Genomic DNA, 14,670 nt, shown 5'->3' with positions numbered 1-14,670 from the left:
GCCAATCTGCTTTGAAACGTAAAAGAGTCGTTTATTGTGACTAACAGGTGGAGAGCCAGTGGACATTACAGCACGGAAATAGGTACATCTTAGCAAAATTAGTAAAATGCTCAAGTATAAGGTCTGCGTTGATTTGGCTAGAAATGCACGCTAATGAGATTCATGCACTGTATGATAGACATCACAAGGTGTCCCCTAACCTTAATTCTTACTAAAACACACATGATTCTGTCAAACATGAAGTCATATGAAAATGTCAAAAAGGCCTGTTTTATATGATGAACCCAAATTCAGGGTTAGGTGCATTTCTGGACATAAGTGTCTTGGAAAACATGTTTTCAAGGTGAGGGAAAAGTTATAGGTAGATAGGTATCAGCTCAGGGAAATTCTAAATTCTACCTGAAAGTCTGTGAAAATTCTGGACATTTTACAATTGTACGTTTAATTAACATTTCGCTTTTTTGAAGGTAAGGTAATTTAAAAAATATCCCTGGATTTATTTTTGAGGCTTTACTTCTAAAGTAGTCATCATGCAGGAAAATTGGTTTCTGGCCAGGGAAAAGTCAGGAATTTTTCCTGGTGGATGGCAAATTTGTAAGAGAGACGCCTGATGTTTGTATTTCTATTTTTTAAGGGTGAATCATTGTTGAATCCTTTTGCCTTAATTACTTTTTTGATGTGTTGTTCAATTCAAAACTGCCTGAATTGAGCGGGTGAGAAAATAAAGCTGTCAGAAGACCCCTAATGGTAGGTCTTTGTTCCACAGAGCTGGCAAAATCCCCAAAAGCATGCTTTCTGCCTACCAGTCCGCCTGTGTGAAGTTCACCACAGAGCAGATTGAAGGTAAAAAGTTACTTTGTTATTATTAAAAGAATAACTGTTCATATACACCTACTAGATACTTTGGAATGTTCCTTTCAATTTGCAGCCGGAATATAAACATTATTTCAGTAATTAGTATACTCTGGAAGAGCATCATAAAGTTAGTAACTGCGAATAAAGGAAATCGTTTGAGTACAGTAGATTGTTCGCTTATGAACGCGTACCTCTACAGACATTTCTTGTGAGTAGAAGATTAGCTAAAAGCAAAGTTTTTTGATGGCAGATTAAATAGCTAGTGTAGCGTTTTCAAAGTCGTGTGTACTTCGGAGTGATATCAATTATGGCCATGCTCGCGAAATCTCTTCCGCTGCATTTGCTAAAACTCTTTGTCAACATCTCGTTTGACGTGCTTGTGCAAATGTTATGCGCCAATATAAACAGTGTAGTTAGTGGCAACCCCGCAATGCCACACTCTAAGCTAACTTCGCTTGATAATAAAATAATCTAACTGCAAAGGAGAGGTAAATAATCTTAATTTAAAGAAAGTGGCCGAGCTTCAGTTCTAAATCACAATCCAGCCTTGTTCATTTAACGTTCCTGTTTCCTTTTTTCCCGGATAAGAAACGATTCACAGAGAGAAACTAAAAGTGAGCTTTTTCTGGGACTGAAACTGAGTTTGATCTCAGGTCTAGTGTGAGGAGAGAGCTAAATAACGTTTGTTTAATTGTTTTATTTGTTTGTTTTGAAGTGAGTTCGTCAGAGGATGAAGGGACACTGAGCGGAATGGAAAAACTCATCAGCTGTTTAGAAAAGTTAACTAAACTGGTCGTAGAATCAGTGAAATCTACAGACTCAAAAGAATCAGGTATCTTCTTGCCTGCAAGCGAGCTCGCCAATTGGGGTCCCACGCGAGGACGCGAGCCGCGAATATGTCTCGCGTGAGACCTTTAATTGGAGAGTTTGCTGACAGGCTAGGTATCTTGTATCATCATTCCTTGCACAAAGTAATGACTTAGCTCGCTTCGTTTCCTGTTAGGGGCTCAGAGAATTTCATTGTCTCACGCTCATGAAATAATAAACTGCATCTGTCTTGTTTTATGACCAGTCTAATTTACCATCGTTCTCCTTGGGCGTATTCTTTCAGAACAATTCTGACAATCTGACGAAACACACCTTCTCATGTTTGATATATTACGTAGCGCCTATGGGTTCTGTATCAGAAATACAATGCCGTTTTTATCTTGGAAAAATGATACTTCTGCTCATTGAATCACATGCTTTCCTAAAGCGACGCTAACTGATGTTTTGACTAATGGTACTTCTGAGTGTTTAGGGATTTTCTGTGGTTTGTAACGCTATGTGGAGATGCCTCTGTAAGCTTGGAGGCTAGTGGTATTTCCTGTCGTGCTTTTTCAACTGAACGCCGTAATTCTCTCCTGTTTACAGGACGAATCTCATCCCAGTTGTCAATCATCTCTGCCACTATTCAATCAATAATACAGACGTCAAATGAAGTTGCAGTAGTAAACCAGCTTGTAGAGATGGATGTCAACAGTCTGGACAAAAACAACACTGAAACTGAACAGGTTTGTTAGTCTTTCTAGTAATAGTGAACTTTTAAGCAACGACGAGGGTAACGGCAACGAGAACGTCCCTTGAAATATAACTTCGCGTTTATTAACTTGTACAATGTGGCCGAACTATTCAGAAACTGCACTGATAGCAAGGGAATTCAAGAAAAGAAAGAAAACGAGAACGCACGCGCAGAGCGTCGTTGCTCAAGTTCCCTTATACACAAGTTATCATTCTTTATAAACGCCGTGCTGGTCGAGCTCATCTTTGGTCTTGTTTGTTTTATGCTATAGACCCTATGCAAAAATGGCTCACATTTTAATATTCTTTTGTCTGCATTCAAATTAGCCTCACCAGCCTCGTTCACGGTGCAACATTCTTTTGATTTTTAAACTCAAGAATGAGGTTAGTTGGGCTAATTTGAATGCAAACAAAAGAATGTTAAAATGTCAGCCATTTTTGCATAGGGTCTATCTATGTAGTTCGGAATGTTGAAGAACACACATGCCACGCGAGCCACGTTACATGATATCAATTTTTAAAGCAACAAAGGTGTGTTAAAAATGGTTCCGTTTAGGGAAGCCTGGCAAAATGCACATCAAGGTACAGCACAGGCACAGCAATGATAAAACTAGACTCCCAGTTTTTTTTACGGTCAGCATTGATGAGTTCTCTCGAGTGTTTTTCTGCTGGACTGAACTCAGGCTATACCCTCCCCTCCCCCTCCTTTACCCTATAGTAGTCAGTCAGTCAATCAATCAATCAATCCAATCAATCAATCAATCAATCAATCAATCAATCAATCAATCAATCAACCAATCAATCAATCAAGCAAGCAAGCAAGCAAGCAAGCAATCAATCAATCAATCAATCAATCAATCAATCAATCAATCAACCAATCAATCAGTAGGCTGGTCAGTCAGTTAAGGACGGTGCGTATTGTTACTGCGCATAGGATCTGCGCATCCCGTGATACTCGGGTTTCCTATGGGTGGTGGCTACTAATACAAGGATATTTTTGCGCGGTCTAAAACTTTCGGGGAAAGTAGAATTTAGCAAGTGCTTTTGGTATCCAAAAGAGAAAATTAGGGGTAACCATGCATTTTTCAGAGATAATAAAGCTTCAATTTGGAAAAAAAAACCGCCATACATCGCTTTGTATTTTACTCCTTTTCATAATAATTGCTGCTTAATTATCTCTAAAAAATGCGTGGTTACCCCCAATTTTCTTTTTGGATTTCCATAGCTCTTGCTAAGATCTACTTTTTCCGCATAATCATAAACCGCGCAAAAATACTTCGGTATTAGCAGGCACCGTCCTTAACTGATTGATGAACTAATCAATCGATCTGCTGATCCAGTAATCGTTCAATGAATCACTGAATGAACCTATCGATCAGTCAGTCACTGTCTATCTGTTTTGCTCAAGATTGTAGATGCCTTATTAGAAGCGTTTTGTAACACATGCGCAGCTGTAATCAGATCTCCGTCACATTCATTAGATCACGTGAAGAGGTAAGTCGTGCCCAGTTTTCTCTCCAAGTTCGTGCCAGTTTTCTTTGCGTAATTTTCACGATGGACTCATATAAACTAAACTAATCAGTTGTTTGGAAATCAGGTGAAACCGACTCTTTCGAGTGTTTAATACAGCTTCTTAAACTATTAAAATAATTCTTGGAGAAATTCAAAGCAAAAGTTCGCCAAATTTCATGACAATTTAGATCGCATTTCCAAACCTCCTTCACGGTAAAGTGAGGTGCTTTAATTGTGCTGTTCGCACAGAAACAAAAGTTCACTAAGATTCTTGATTGTCAAGCTTTTTAGGTCTCTATGTCGCAATCACAGGAGAATTTAGTGTCACTGTCTTGATCCGTGACATGTCATTTGTACTTAGTAACAAGCCTCTATTTTTTTTGACGGAACAGGTATCACTGGGTTCCTGATTTTGTAGCAATGGTCGTATCTGTGTCATCACTTCACAAGAGCTTTTATTGTCAGTCGTGGATAAAAACATGTTGTGGGGTAAGCTATTAAATGAACACAAAAAGGAAGAAAATGCGTAAACCGTTTGAGCCTCGCTACGGGTGGTTTCCATATGATGATTATTGATCGTTGCCGGTACAACAACTGAATGATCGTATGGCAACTAAGTTATCAATAAAAGAAACTGGAGAGTATTAAATCGATCGTTCGCTGAATTGCAGCGTATCACTTTTCCATATAGTTGCTACAGCTGCTGATCACTTTTTTCAATCATCGAACGATCTTTGGTGGTCATTTGGACATCAGACCTACTTCAGATAGGTAGCTTTAACAGTACACCAACAGCTTAAGCTTAAAATCTTGCTATAGAGTCTAACTGTTTAAGGTAATTGACTGTAATTTCGCATCATCTGAGATTTATTTTAATGCAATCGTTGATGGTTGGCCGCAGAAAATAAGAGCTAGGTTAGCCATCTTTCTCATACGCTGTGTTTATTTTTTCAGAGTGTGTCATCAAAAATGGAAGAAGCACGTGGCTTGGCTGTGTTTCTTTGCCACCTATGTACGGACCATTCTAGTATGCCTCCAGTACTTCTGAGAGGAATTCACCATCCTGCTGAAAAGAGTTTTCCAGACGTTTTCACGGTAACAAAGTTAATGAAAAATAGCCTGTTTTTGCTACACTTAAACGAGGGCTGGAGCACCCTGCCGCACTTTTTAGATTGACCAGTTGTTTCGATCAAAATTTGTCCACATTTCTTTAGATATGTCCAGAAATGCACGCTAATGAGATTCATGAACTGTATGACAGACATCACAAGGTGTCCCCTAACCTTAATTCTCACTAAAACACACATAATTGTGTCAAACGTGAGGTCATATGAAAAAAACAAAAAGGCTTGTTTTATATAAAGTACCCAAATTCAGGGTTAGGTGCATTTCTGGATATAAGTGGAGACAGATTTAGGTTTCACATCAGCGTTAAAGGCTGTTCCGACCGTAGATTCAGTTTATATTGGACCTACAACTACGAAACATTTTGCAAATGAACATTAGTTCAGAAAAAGCAACTTAAAAATATTTAATTTCTCTTCACAGGGAACGTAAGCTTCCTGTCAAAATAGAGTGCCCTTCATTTGACGCCCCAAATACTATTTCCAAACATGTTTCTGTTGCTGCACTCAAGTCTAGTTGATGTTTGGCTGCTTTTGCTCGATTTAGTTGTATAGTTTCATTTTGTATTTTGAGTTTGTAGCATTGGAACTGAAAATTTGTACCGATGATAGTGATTTTGTTTCGTAGATTTGTTCATTTGTGGATGTACTCTGTGAGAATATCCCGGTGTGTACAAGCCGATGGATGGAGTTCTTTCTAAGGTAAGGAAATTTATTTTGGGTACAATATCACATGTACACTTGGCAATTCTTTACTGTTTTTGGCAAAATATTTCGTTCGTGCTCTAGTGTACGTATATCGAGTTATGATGCATGCGGGAAGTTTGGAGAGCATGAGTGAAGCGTAAGAGTTGAGCCACGAGTAACTCTAACTTCTTAATCCCAAGTGCACCATTTAACAATTATCCTGGGTTTGTATCAGCATTTACTTTATATTCGCTGATCCAACTTGTAGGATAAATAAAGATTCGTTCATTCATTCAAATCGTGTGGAATAACGCCTGATACTTAGCCGAGAAGGCCGTAGGCCGAGTTGGCTAAATTCAGGCGATATTGCGCAAGATTGAACAGGATAATAGCCCAATATCGATATATTAAAATTCAGCCTGAAACAATAAAAATCACTGCGAGGCTCCGAGGAATAAACCCATATAAACTCTACAATTTATTCCCCGGAGCCTCCAAGTGATGTCATTGTTTTAAGCTGAATTTTAATATATCGAAATTGGGCTATTGTTTTATTATTCAACACATTGATAACAAAGCACAGTTTTATCACAGAAAATCTGGCGACGATCTTCCGAGGTCGTTACTAGTTTTAAGACCTTTGCAATTTTTCTCCCCGACGCACGAAATTGCGTATATCACAAAGAAATCTGATGTGTATATAATAATAAACAATTATTCCACGAGCGGATATGAGACGATAGATATGTAATCATCTCATATCCAACAAGCGTGAGTGGAATAATTGTTTTATTAAAAACAATCAAGAAATATTGCTAGATCTCGCTGATTTCGCTTTGCAAAATACAAAACAACAACAACAAACAACGAGAAAACAATTAAATGGTCGCTATTTCTCAGGGATGGTATAATGGCTCATGTACCATGGCCGCTAAGCCAATAAAATCCCTTGAATTGCATTATACAATCATCCAGTTTTTAATAAAACTCGATATACGCACAGCCAAATACATGAACCAATTGTTTTAAAACATTGCCAATGGAAGTGTAGGACGAACAATCGACAAAAAACCGCGCGAAGGAATCTGCAAAGTCTGTATGCTGTAAATAGCACTAGGCCGTGTTTTTTTTTTTTCGTGCCACACCGCTCATGCAAGAGAATAAAGTTGCGGTGGAGCAACAGGTTGAGTTTGCTAACGCCGTTACCGTGATCAACAAGATTATATGATGCACGTTCACCTGCCATTGCTTTCCGCATTCTTTTCTTTTAAGCTTTCTCTATTCCATTCAATCGAATTTCTGTTTTACTGTGGATTGGAGAAATAAAATTAAAAAGAAACTTACATAAATAACGGTGCAATTACAGCACTACATTTAAAATAACTCTATACAGGAAGAACAAAATGCCGAAAATTGATTTTAAAGGCAAGGGACGCCCTGATGGCACCTGGGAAATTTGTTGCATTGTTCGTCTGTGAAAAGACTGGTACGAGTAGAGGATTCTGGGATCGTTTGGGTAGACCGATGGCCATCGCGCCGAGGAATAAGAGCATCTTTCGGCCTTTTTTTGGCCAGGGGTAGCGTAGCTGTTGATAGTTTTTACCTAAAAAAGTACTTCCTGTAGAACTGACTGCCCGAGAAATGCATTTATTCATCGGCGCGATTTCCAATCTTTCAACCCAATCGATCCCATAATCCTTCACTCGCGCCAGTGTCCCCGTTGTTTCTTGAGTGGGGAATAGGCCATTTTACAGTTGTGTGCTAAGTGACCTGGCCTTGGATTAGAAGCGAAGCTGGGGTTGACCTTGTTTTGATAAAACTTCGCTGCTTTTCATATGTAAATGAAAACTAGTTAGCATAAGAATAACATGATCTACATATGAAAGGTTAGTATCAGAACAAGGTCACCTCCAGCCTCGCTTCCAATCCAAGGCCAGGTCACTAAGCACAACTTTATAATGGCCTACTGAAAATGATCAACCAGTATTGCTTGTTTTCCTCTCAGGTTTTCGTGTTCATACTTAGAGCATGTACTGGAAGTGTTCAGTATGAATGTCACAGAACTACAGGCCAACGTTGGACGTATGTTGTTGTTTTACTTTGAATACCTGTGTTAAAGTGTGAACCAAGAAATCGTCAAGAAATTCCATTCAACCTCGATATGCCAATTGCTGTAGCTATTCATCGTCATCGAATGACAACTGAAACCCCTTGAAGTGCAAACAAACTGACTTTTGCAAAACCACTTGCCCGTTGTTTTGGAATAATTCTTCCAGCTGTGAAGACAGTACTCTCTATTTTCTCATTTGAAGTTTTCACTGTTTCGCAATAAGGTTCAGTCGTTCTGACGATTAATAAATCTTCGCAATCGCAAGATTTGCAAAGAAAAGTCTTAAATATTTCAACAGCATTCCAGCCCATGACTTTTGGGATGTCTCCGGCTTATCGGCTTAGGTTCATACGCGTTTGTCAGTGGAGGTTGTTATATTGTTTTTTTCATATAAAGTACGCAAATCACGTTTTCATCGTTTTTAAAATTTAAATAAATAAATCGTTTATGACGACTTTTTTCCCTCAGGGCCTACTGCTTACTTATCTCCAGTGATGCTGAAAAAGGTGAGCCAAGTTGTCAAAACGATTGTACATACATCGTTTCGAAGCAATTCACAGTTCATTTGTTATTTGTTTTTTTTTTAGACGTTCTATCTTTTCCATCGCTTAAATATTTGTGGAGAGCCATGTTTCTACAAGCCAGCACTACCAGCAGGTAAAATCTGTGAGTGAGTAACGGTGCTCTGCAGGATACACTAAAGCCTGGTTCACACTAGCGGCATAACAACAACGACATGAGGGCAAAGTCACGAAGTTGAAGTTGGACTTAAATTCTGATTGGAAAGTCGATGCCGTTGTCAAGAAAGTATGCGAATTAATTCAAAGTAGTTACACGTTTGCTGTAAGAAGGTGATTTGAGTTTCTCAAACTCATTAATAATTTATCAAGCCAAAACAAAGCAAATCACTATCGTGAAGGAGGTTTAGAAATGTGATCTTAATTATCATAAAATTTTGTGAACTTTTGCTTCGAATTTCTCCAAGAATTATCAATAGTTTGAGAAGCTATATCAAACACTCGAAAGAGTGTTTCCTCTTATTTCCAAACACCTCGAAGTTGGTTAAAAAAAAACTCGGCTGCGCCTCGTTTTTCCAACCTACTTCTCGGAAATCGGAGGAAACACTCTTACTCGTGTTTGATATATTACGTTACATTAACTTAGACTAATGAACCATTTTCCCAGTTTCCACGGACTACAAACGAGTCATATTTATTCTTTGTTAGTCGTGCGCACCCGCGCGGTCTTCGAAGGGAAAGTCTGGAGCGATCGACAAAGTGGAAAGTGAGAGTAAGCAAGATTCTACGCCTTCGGATTCTTTGCCCCTCGCGATTTCGCGCTTTCGGCGATCCGCGTTTTCCTTCGTGAATTTCAACTAAAAAATATGACTGTTTTGCAGGCTACAGTTTCCACAAAGTTAGAGAAAAACAAGTTGAAATTTAAGAACGATATTTTACACAGCAGTGGAAAAATTAGTCGCGAGCAAGTGCTTCGTTTGCTGTATTTTAGTTCTCCAGCCGTCTACGTATGTTTTTATTTATCCGGTAGCAAGCTGAACAAAATATTTTCCATCGTATTTGGTTGGTTTATTAACGCGGTCAAATTCAAATAAATACTTCACCTAGGGTTTCTGGATAATTACACAATTTCATCTTATTTCGTTAGATCTGGTTTGTATGGTGACGAACTTGGTCGCTCTGCAGCAATTCCAGAAGTTGAAAGGAAAAGAAGTAAAGGTATACTCAATCCATGCATTATGAAATGATTTAGTACTGTTTTTATAGTTAGTGCGGTTTTCAACTGTGTCGAAAGTAATTCGCGTTTGCTTTGGTTTTGATTTAAGCGCTGTGATTGGTTAGCAAAAACTCGCGCAACTTTCTCAACAAGTTGAGCAGCAAGGCTAAAACCAATCGTGATTTCCTCGCACCGTTTTCCCGCGCTTGGCGCCGGTTGCATGTATTTGCTTCGTGTTCTAATTGATTCGGTTGTTCTTTACGTCTGTTGTGATTGGCCAGAGAAATTGTTTTGTTCTTGGTTTATGGCACTCACTGAAAACCGCTGTAATGTTGACAACGGTTTTTTTCATAAATCTCCAGTTTATACTAGAGACAGAATCAGAAACGAAGTCGAAATTGAAAGCGTAAGTAACCTTAAATACGCCATAAGAGCTCGCTTTACGTTGGTCGTGATTAACTTCATCGCGGGGCGGCTTCTTGTACAGTGGAAACAGCGGTTAATATTGAATTCCATTGAAGTACAGCAAAAGAAGTTTGATTCGTCAAGTAGTAAGCCATACAGGTTTAATAAAAACATGCTTGCAATGACGCCAAAAAATGCTACCATGACAGATTAAAAATGTTTGGCCCAGTAAGCAACATCGTACTTTGACATACCTACGCTATATCTTATTATATGGCAGTACAAGTTGTAAAGCTATTAACTCTGCCATATTCTATATTTTTTCTTGTCAGCTGACGTTTCCTGAATGGTGTCGTTGGGAACTGAACATATCAACCGGACATGATTTCTTACCAGACACTGACAGGTTTGTTTTACTGTGGAAATCCTAAAACTATCCTGGAACCCCTTTGTAATCTATTTACACATTACAACATCTTTGCACTCTTTAATTTTGGGAGATAATTTTTGGGATTGGGAGTGGGGACAGAAGTGTCCATTGCATGCAATGAAGTCGTGTTCTACTCGATATTTAGTTTACTTTTGAAAGAAAAATGGCCTAGCCTATGAACAGGCTACCAAGTGGGGCATAGGGAGGACAGAAAAATCGAGCTCGGTCTTGATCACCAGACCGAGCTCAGATCGCTCCGCTCGCCGATTTTTCTCTTCCCGTTTGCCTCACTTGGGAGCCTGTTCACAGGCTAAGAATGACCCTGATTTTAGTGTTTAATCCGCCCTAGCGCTTTCACGTAGTGAAAGCTAAGCACTGACATTAGTACCTACGTGTGGCAAGATTTCAAACATTCTTGAATTTGCTTATGTTAGCTTGAACTCGATTTTGGCAAGCCAACGCTGTCGTCAATAAACCGCAGTTTCATTTAGTTTTCCTCTTTCCTCAGACGCATCTATCATCAGTACAGAGTATTGGACCACTACCTTCCCTTGGGGTCTCTAGAGGGTGGCTGTGATGGTTGCGCGAGGAAAGCCTGTTCCGTTATTTTCGGTACTCTGCTTGACTCGACAAGCAGGTGAGAATTTTTTAAAAGGATTCTTAAAGGCAAATAAGGAGCAATGTTAAATATAAAGCCATTCCCATCAATGATGGATCGGAGAATTAACTCTGAAGTGTATGTTGGAGTGAGTGCTTAAGTGAACCCCTTTTTTTACTTCTGGGCCCAGTTGCTCGAAGCATGGTTAGCGCTAACCATACTTCGAGAAACTCAGCCCTAAGCGTTAAACCTAGTAACGAAATTGGAGACAGCACGAGGCAGAGAAAAAATCTTGGCGGGAATCGAATCCACGACCTCCGGATTTGATAAACCGTTGCTCTATCGACTGAACAACAAACAAAGACAGGAGGAAGTCGTTGGTGATTACGGTGGTAGTTGTGGCAATGGGAATGTGAAGAATAAAAATGAATGTAAATGTTTCTACGAGAAATAAATATCAGTTTCCTGTTCCCTTTTCTCTTGCGCCGTGGAATAATCGTTAAAAAGATGATAAATAGCGTGGCCAATAAGATTACAACATTCTATGCTAACTTAATAGATTTATACGATTTATATAAACTTTACGCGTAACTTTGGACGAAACGCTCGTAGAGCGCTGAACATTTTCAAATAAAAATCTCATCGCATTTCATAATTCAGCACCTCATAAGTTACGAGTACATAACTAAAATTATCAAAACTGGATTATTGTATAATGCAATTCCAGGGATTTGATTGGCTTAGCGGCCATGGCATATGAGCCATCATACCATGACCAAGAAATAGAGACCATTAAATTGTCTTCTGGTTGTTCTTGCAAAGCGAAATCAGCAAGATCTAGCAATATTTCTTGGTTTGTTTTTAATGAAACAATTATTTACTCGCACTTGTTGGGTATGAGATGATTATAGCCAACTCGTTTCGTTGATGATCTATCATCTCATTTCCAACGCGCGCTCGTGGAATAATTGTTAAGTATTTTCTGCATTGCGTCCCTTTGCTTGTTACAGTTTTTCCTTAAGGTTACCATGTTTTAATAGCTACATTATGATGCTTGAGTTTGTTTTTGAAATTCTGTGTTACCTCTCCAGATCTCCTCAAGAAAGACACGATCTTGACGTCAGTCGAAATGACATGATAAGCTTGATACAGGTTATAACACGTATCTGAATTTATCTTTCAATCTCACATTAACACTACTCACCAACTATTTGGTATACACTGTAAACTGTCCTACATTTTAGCTCATGCAACTTACAATACTAAGATTGTAGTACTGTTCCAACTGTTTACCATAATATGCAAGAATCTCATGAAATTAATACATGTATTATTGTAAAGCCACGCACAGAGCTGTCCAAGATGATTTTCAGAGTATTTTTGTGAATTTTAGCAAATCAACCTTCCAGATGTAGCAGACTGAGGGGTGTGTGCGTGTGTATAATATGTGGAGTGGGGGCTTTGTTTTTACAAACCTGACTGCCTTTTGTACAGATCATGCTGTTCTTATGCTAACTAGTTGCATTTACATATGAAACAACGTCCTAGTAACTTAGCACGCAGCTGGACCTGTAAAATGGGAAAAAAGGCTGCCTTGTATTTAGTTGTGTGCATGTTTGAAATACAGCTTAATAACAAAATTATGGAAATAGGGGCGACGTGCACCGTTTACAACTTCTTACATGGTTGGTCGAGAGAACAAAACAACAGAACAATGCCCCCAACCCTAAAAAACAATGCAGCTACAGGTTATCAGGTAGTCTGAAATGTCAGCCGTCTCCTCCCCCTAACGCCCTGTGGGTTAGGGGAAGGAGACGGCTGACATTTCAGACTAGTTATCAGGGTCCAGTTAAAATAGAGCTTTTGAAAGGTGCAAGTCTACTGTGGAAATAAGAATATTTTACGAGGGTAAAGTATTTTTATTTGTATTGGGTTTAATCACGCTCTGTGACTGGCTGAAAACAATTGTGACGCTTTGTGACACTTGTGACAGGGATAAAAAAGACAAAATATGTATACATATCGTGAAACAATAGACAAGAAAGCGTGCGCGTTTTACATTAATGAATGTTTAGGATATGATCAGTCATTCCTCTTCGAAAGGCGCCTTTGTCTGCCTTGTTATCTTGTGATCACTTATTCACAAAAAGAACGCAATGAAATAGATACAGAAATTGAACGCGACAATTGTTAATTGAAGGACTGGTTATGAAACCTTGCCATGACAACAATGGTGCTGTAATTTATGTTGAAAGGGCCGCAACCGTGCACAATCCTTTGTTTTAACACAATCCTTTGTTTTTACTACAGTCGATTAGCCAGTTGCTCCAACACATTTCAAAATCTATTGTGGTCTGTGAACAGTCAAGGCCAAAGATGCTAACAAAAACATAACAAATAAGTTTGTCAGGCTTCATAACCATTATCATTATCTTTTATTAACTATGACGTGAGTAAGCAATCGTTTCTTAGCCCAACTTACCAACCCGGGGCGCGCTTTATATCATTTTTTTGTTATCTGATTACCAGGAGCTTGTTCCTATGCTGCCTCAGAAGTCCAGTGCTGCAGATGTCATTGAATCAGAGGAGACTGCGCGTGACCCATGGCTCTTAGAACGGTTACATTCCAGGCTGAAAGAGGTAGGCGTGTCAGTCTGCACCTATTTGCCCTCATATTAAGCGATGATGATTCAGGAGAAAGTCGCAGAGTACGACAGAGTAATTTTAATGGTGATGGATGCAGTTCATGTTAGCAGTTTGGCACCAGTTGTTCAAAGGCCGGATAACTTTATCCTGTGGATAAGTCACTATCCGACAGTTTCAATCTGGGAAAAGATTTCAGTATTTCCTCTTGTACAAGCGATTATGCACACTCAAACCACAGTTAAGCTTGGGAGTGTACGAAAACCTTGGACAACGTTGAACGTGAAGTATATTTTAGACCCTGAATAGTGCCTTATCCAGCGGATAAAGTTATCCGGCCTTTGAACAACTGGGGCTTGGTGTGTAGTATCGTTGGACATTTTTATAAGTTGCGCTGTATTTTGACTCCCCCGTAAGGCGAGTTAACTATTAGTGGTTAATGTAAGGTATCCGTCGAGCCATGTTTGCGCCACCATAAATGGGAGGGTTTCCCCAACAGCTTATTTAGGTTTGCCTGCCCAGTCGCTACCTGCTTGCCGGGCTCATTTTTAAATGAAGACAAAATGCTTTTCTTACAAAAAAATTTACGTTTTTAGCCCGTATTAGTGTTCTTTTGGTGCTTTTTGATTACTTTTCGTTCAATTTTGGCACTTTCCTGAAGTTTTAGGAAACTCCGAAAATCCAAGATGGCGGATCCAAAATGGCCGCTATTTGGCAATTATAACGTAATTATCACGTAATGTGACGTCCTCACTTCTTGTTGCTGAGTTCAAAGGGAACATCTCTAGACGTATTATATATAGTCCAAGTGCCTTTGTCATAGCTTTAATAGTCTCAGAGTTATGGAGGGGCCCACCTGCCTCTGAAAGCGAAAAAAAAAAAGCTTGGTCAAGATAGGGTTCACGAAAGAATCTACTTGAAAGACATGTTAATCGGATGTATTTTTTGGTTTACAAGTAAATGGGCCTAAAACTGGGGGGGGGGGGGGGGGGGCTTATAAGTTTGGGAGGAC

The 14,670-nt window shown here is 39.2% G+C and overlaps 1 protein-coding gene across 3 annotated transcripts in view; it reads left to right on the top strand.

Moving 5' to 3' along the window:
• Nucleotides 1-14,670, top strand: part of LOC146477984 (Fanconi anemia group A protein homolog) — a 43,992-nt gene that overhangs the window by 12,793 nt on the left and 16,529 nt on the right. For all 3 annotated transcript variants that reach the window (XM_085112698.1, XM_085112697.1, XM_085112699.1), the window contains exons 21-35: nucleotides 767-843; nucleotides 1,571-1,687; nucleotides 2,269-2,408; nucleotides 3,824-3,909; nucleotides 4,320-4,416; nucleotides 4,882-5,022; nucleotides 5,680-5,753; nucleotides 7,744-7,820; nucleotides 8,317-8,354; nucleotides 8,436-8,505; nucleotides 9,514-9,584; nucleotides 10,320-10,393; nucleotides 10,926-11,054; nucleotides 12,107-12,167; nucleotides 13,545-13,655. In XM_085112698.1, coding sequence (XP_084968824.1) covers nucleotides 767-843; nucleotides 1,571-1,687; nucleotides 2,269-2,408; nucleotides 3,824-3,909; nucleotides 4,320-4,416; nucleotides 4,882-5,022; nucleotides 5,680-5,753; nucleotides 7,744-7,820; nucleotides 8,317-8,354; nucleotides 8,436-8,505; nucleotides 9,514-9,584; nucleotides 10,320-10,393; nucleotides 10,926-11,054; nucleotides 12,107-12,167; nucleotides 13,545-13,655 — 1,363 coding nt within the window. The remainder of the gene's footprint in view (nucleotides 1-766; nucleotides 844-1,570; nucleotides 1,688-2,268; nucleotides 2,409-3,823; nucleotides 3,910-4,319; nucleotides 4,417-4,881; nucleotides 5,023-5,679; nucleotides 5,754-7,743; nucleotides 7,821-8,316; nucleotides 8,355-8,435; nucleotides 8,506-9,513; nucleotides 9,585-10,319; nucleotides 10,394-10,925; nucleotides 11,055-12,106; nucleotides 12,168-13,544; nucleotides 13,656-14,670) is intronic.

Source organism: Pavona decussata, unplaced genomic scaffold, assembly GCF_977016875.1.
Source record: "Pavona decussata unplaced genomic scaffold, jaPavDecu1.1 SCAFFOLD_67, whole genome shotgun sequence".
Taxonomy (NCBI): domain Eukaryota; kingdom Metazoa; phylum Cnidaria; class Anthozoa; order Scleractinia; family Agariciidae; genus Pavona; species Pavona decussata.
Note: the sequence above shows the minus strand (reverse complement) of the source record. Positions and strands in the feature narration are given on the sequence as shown.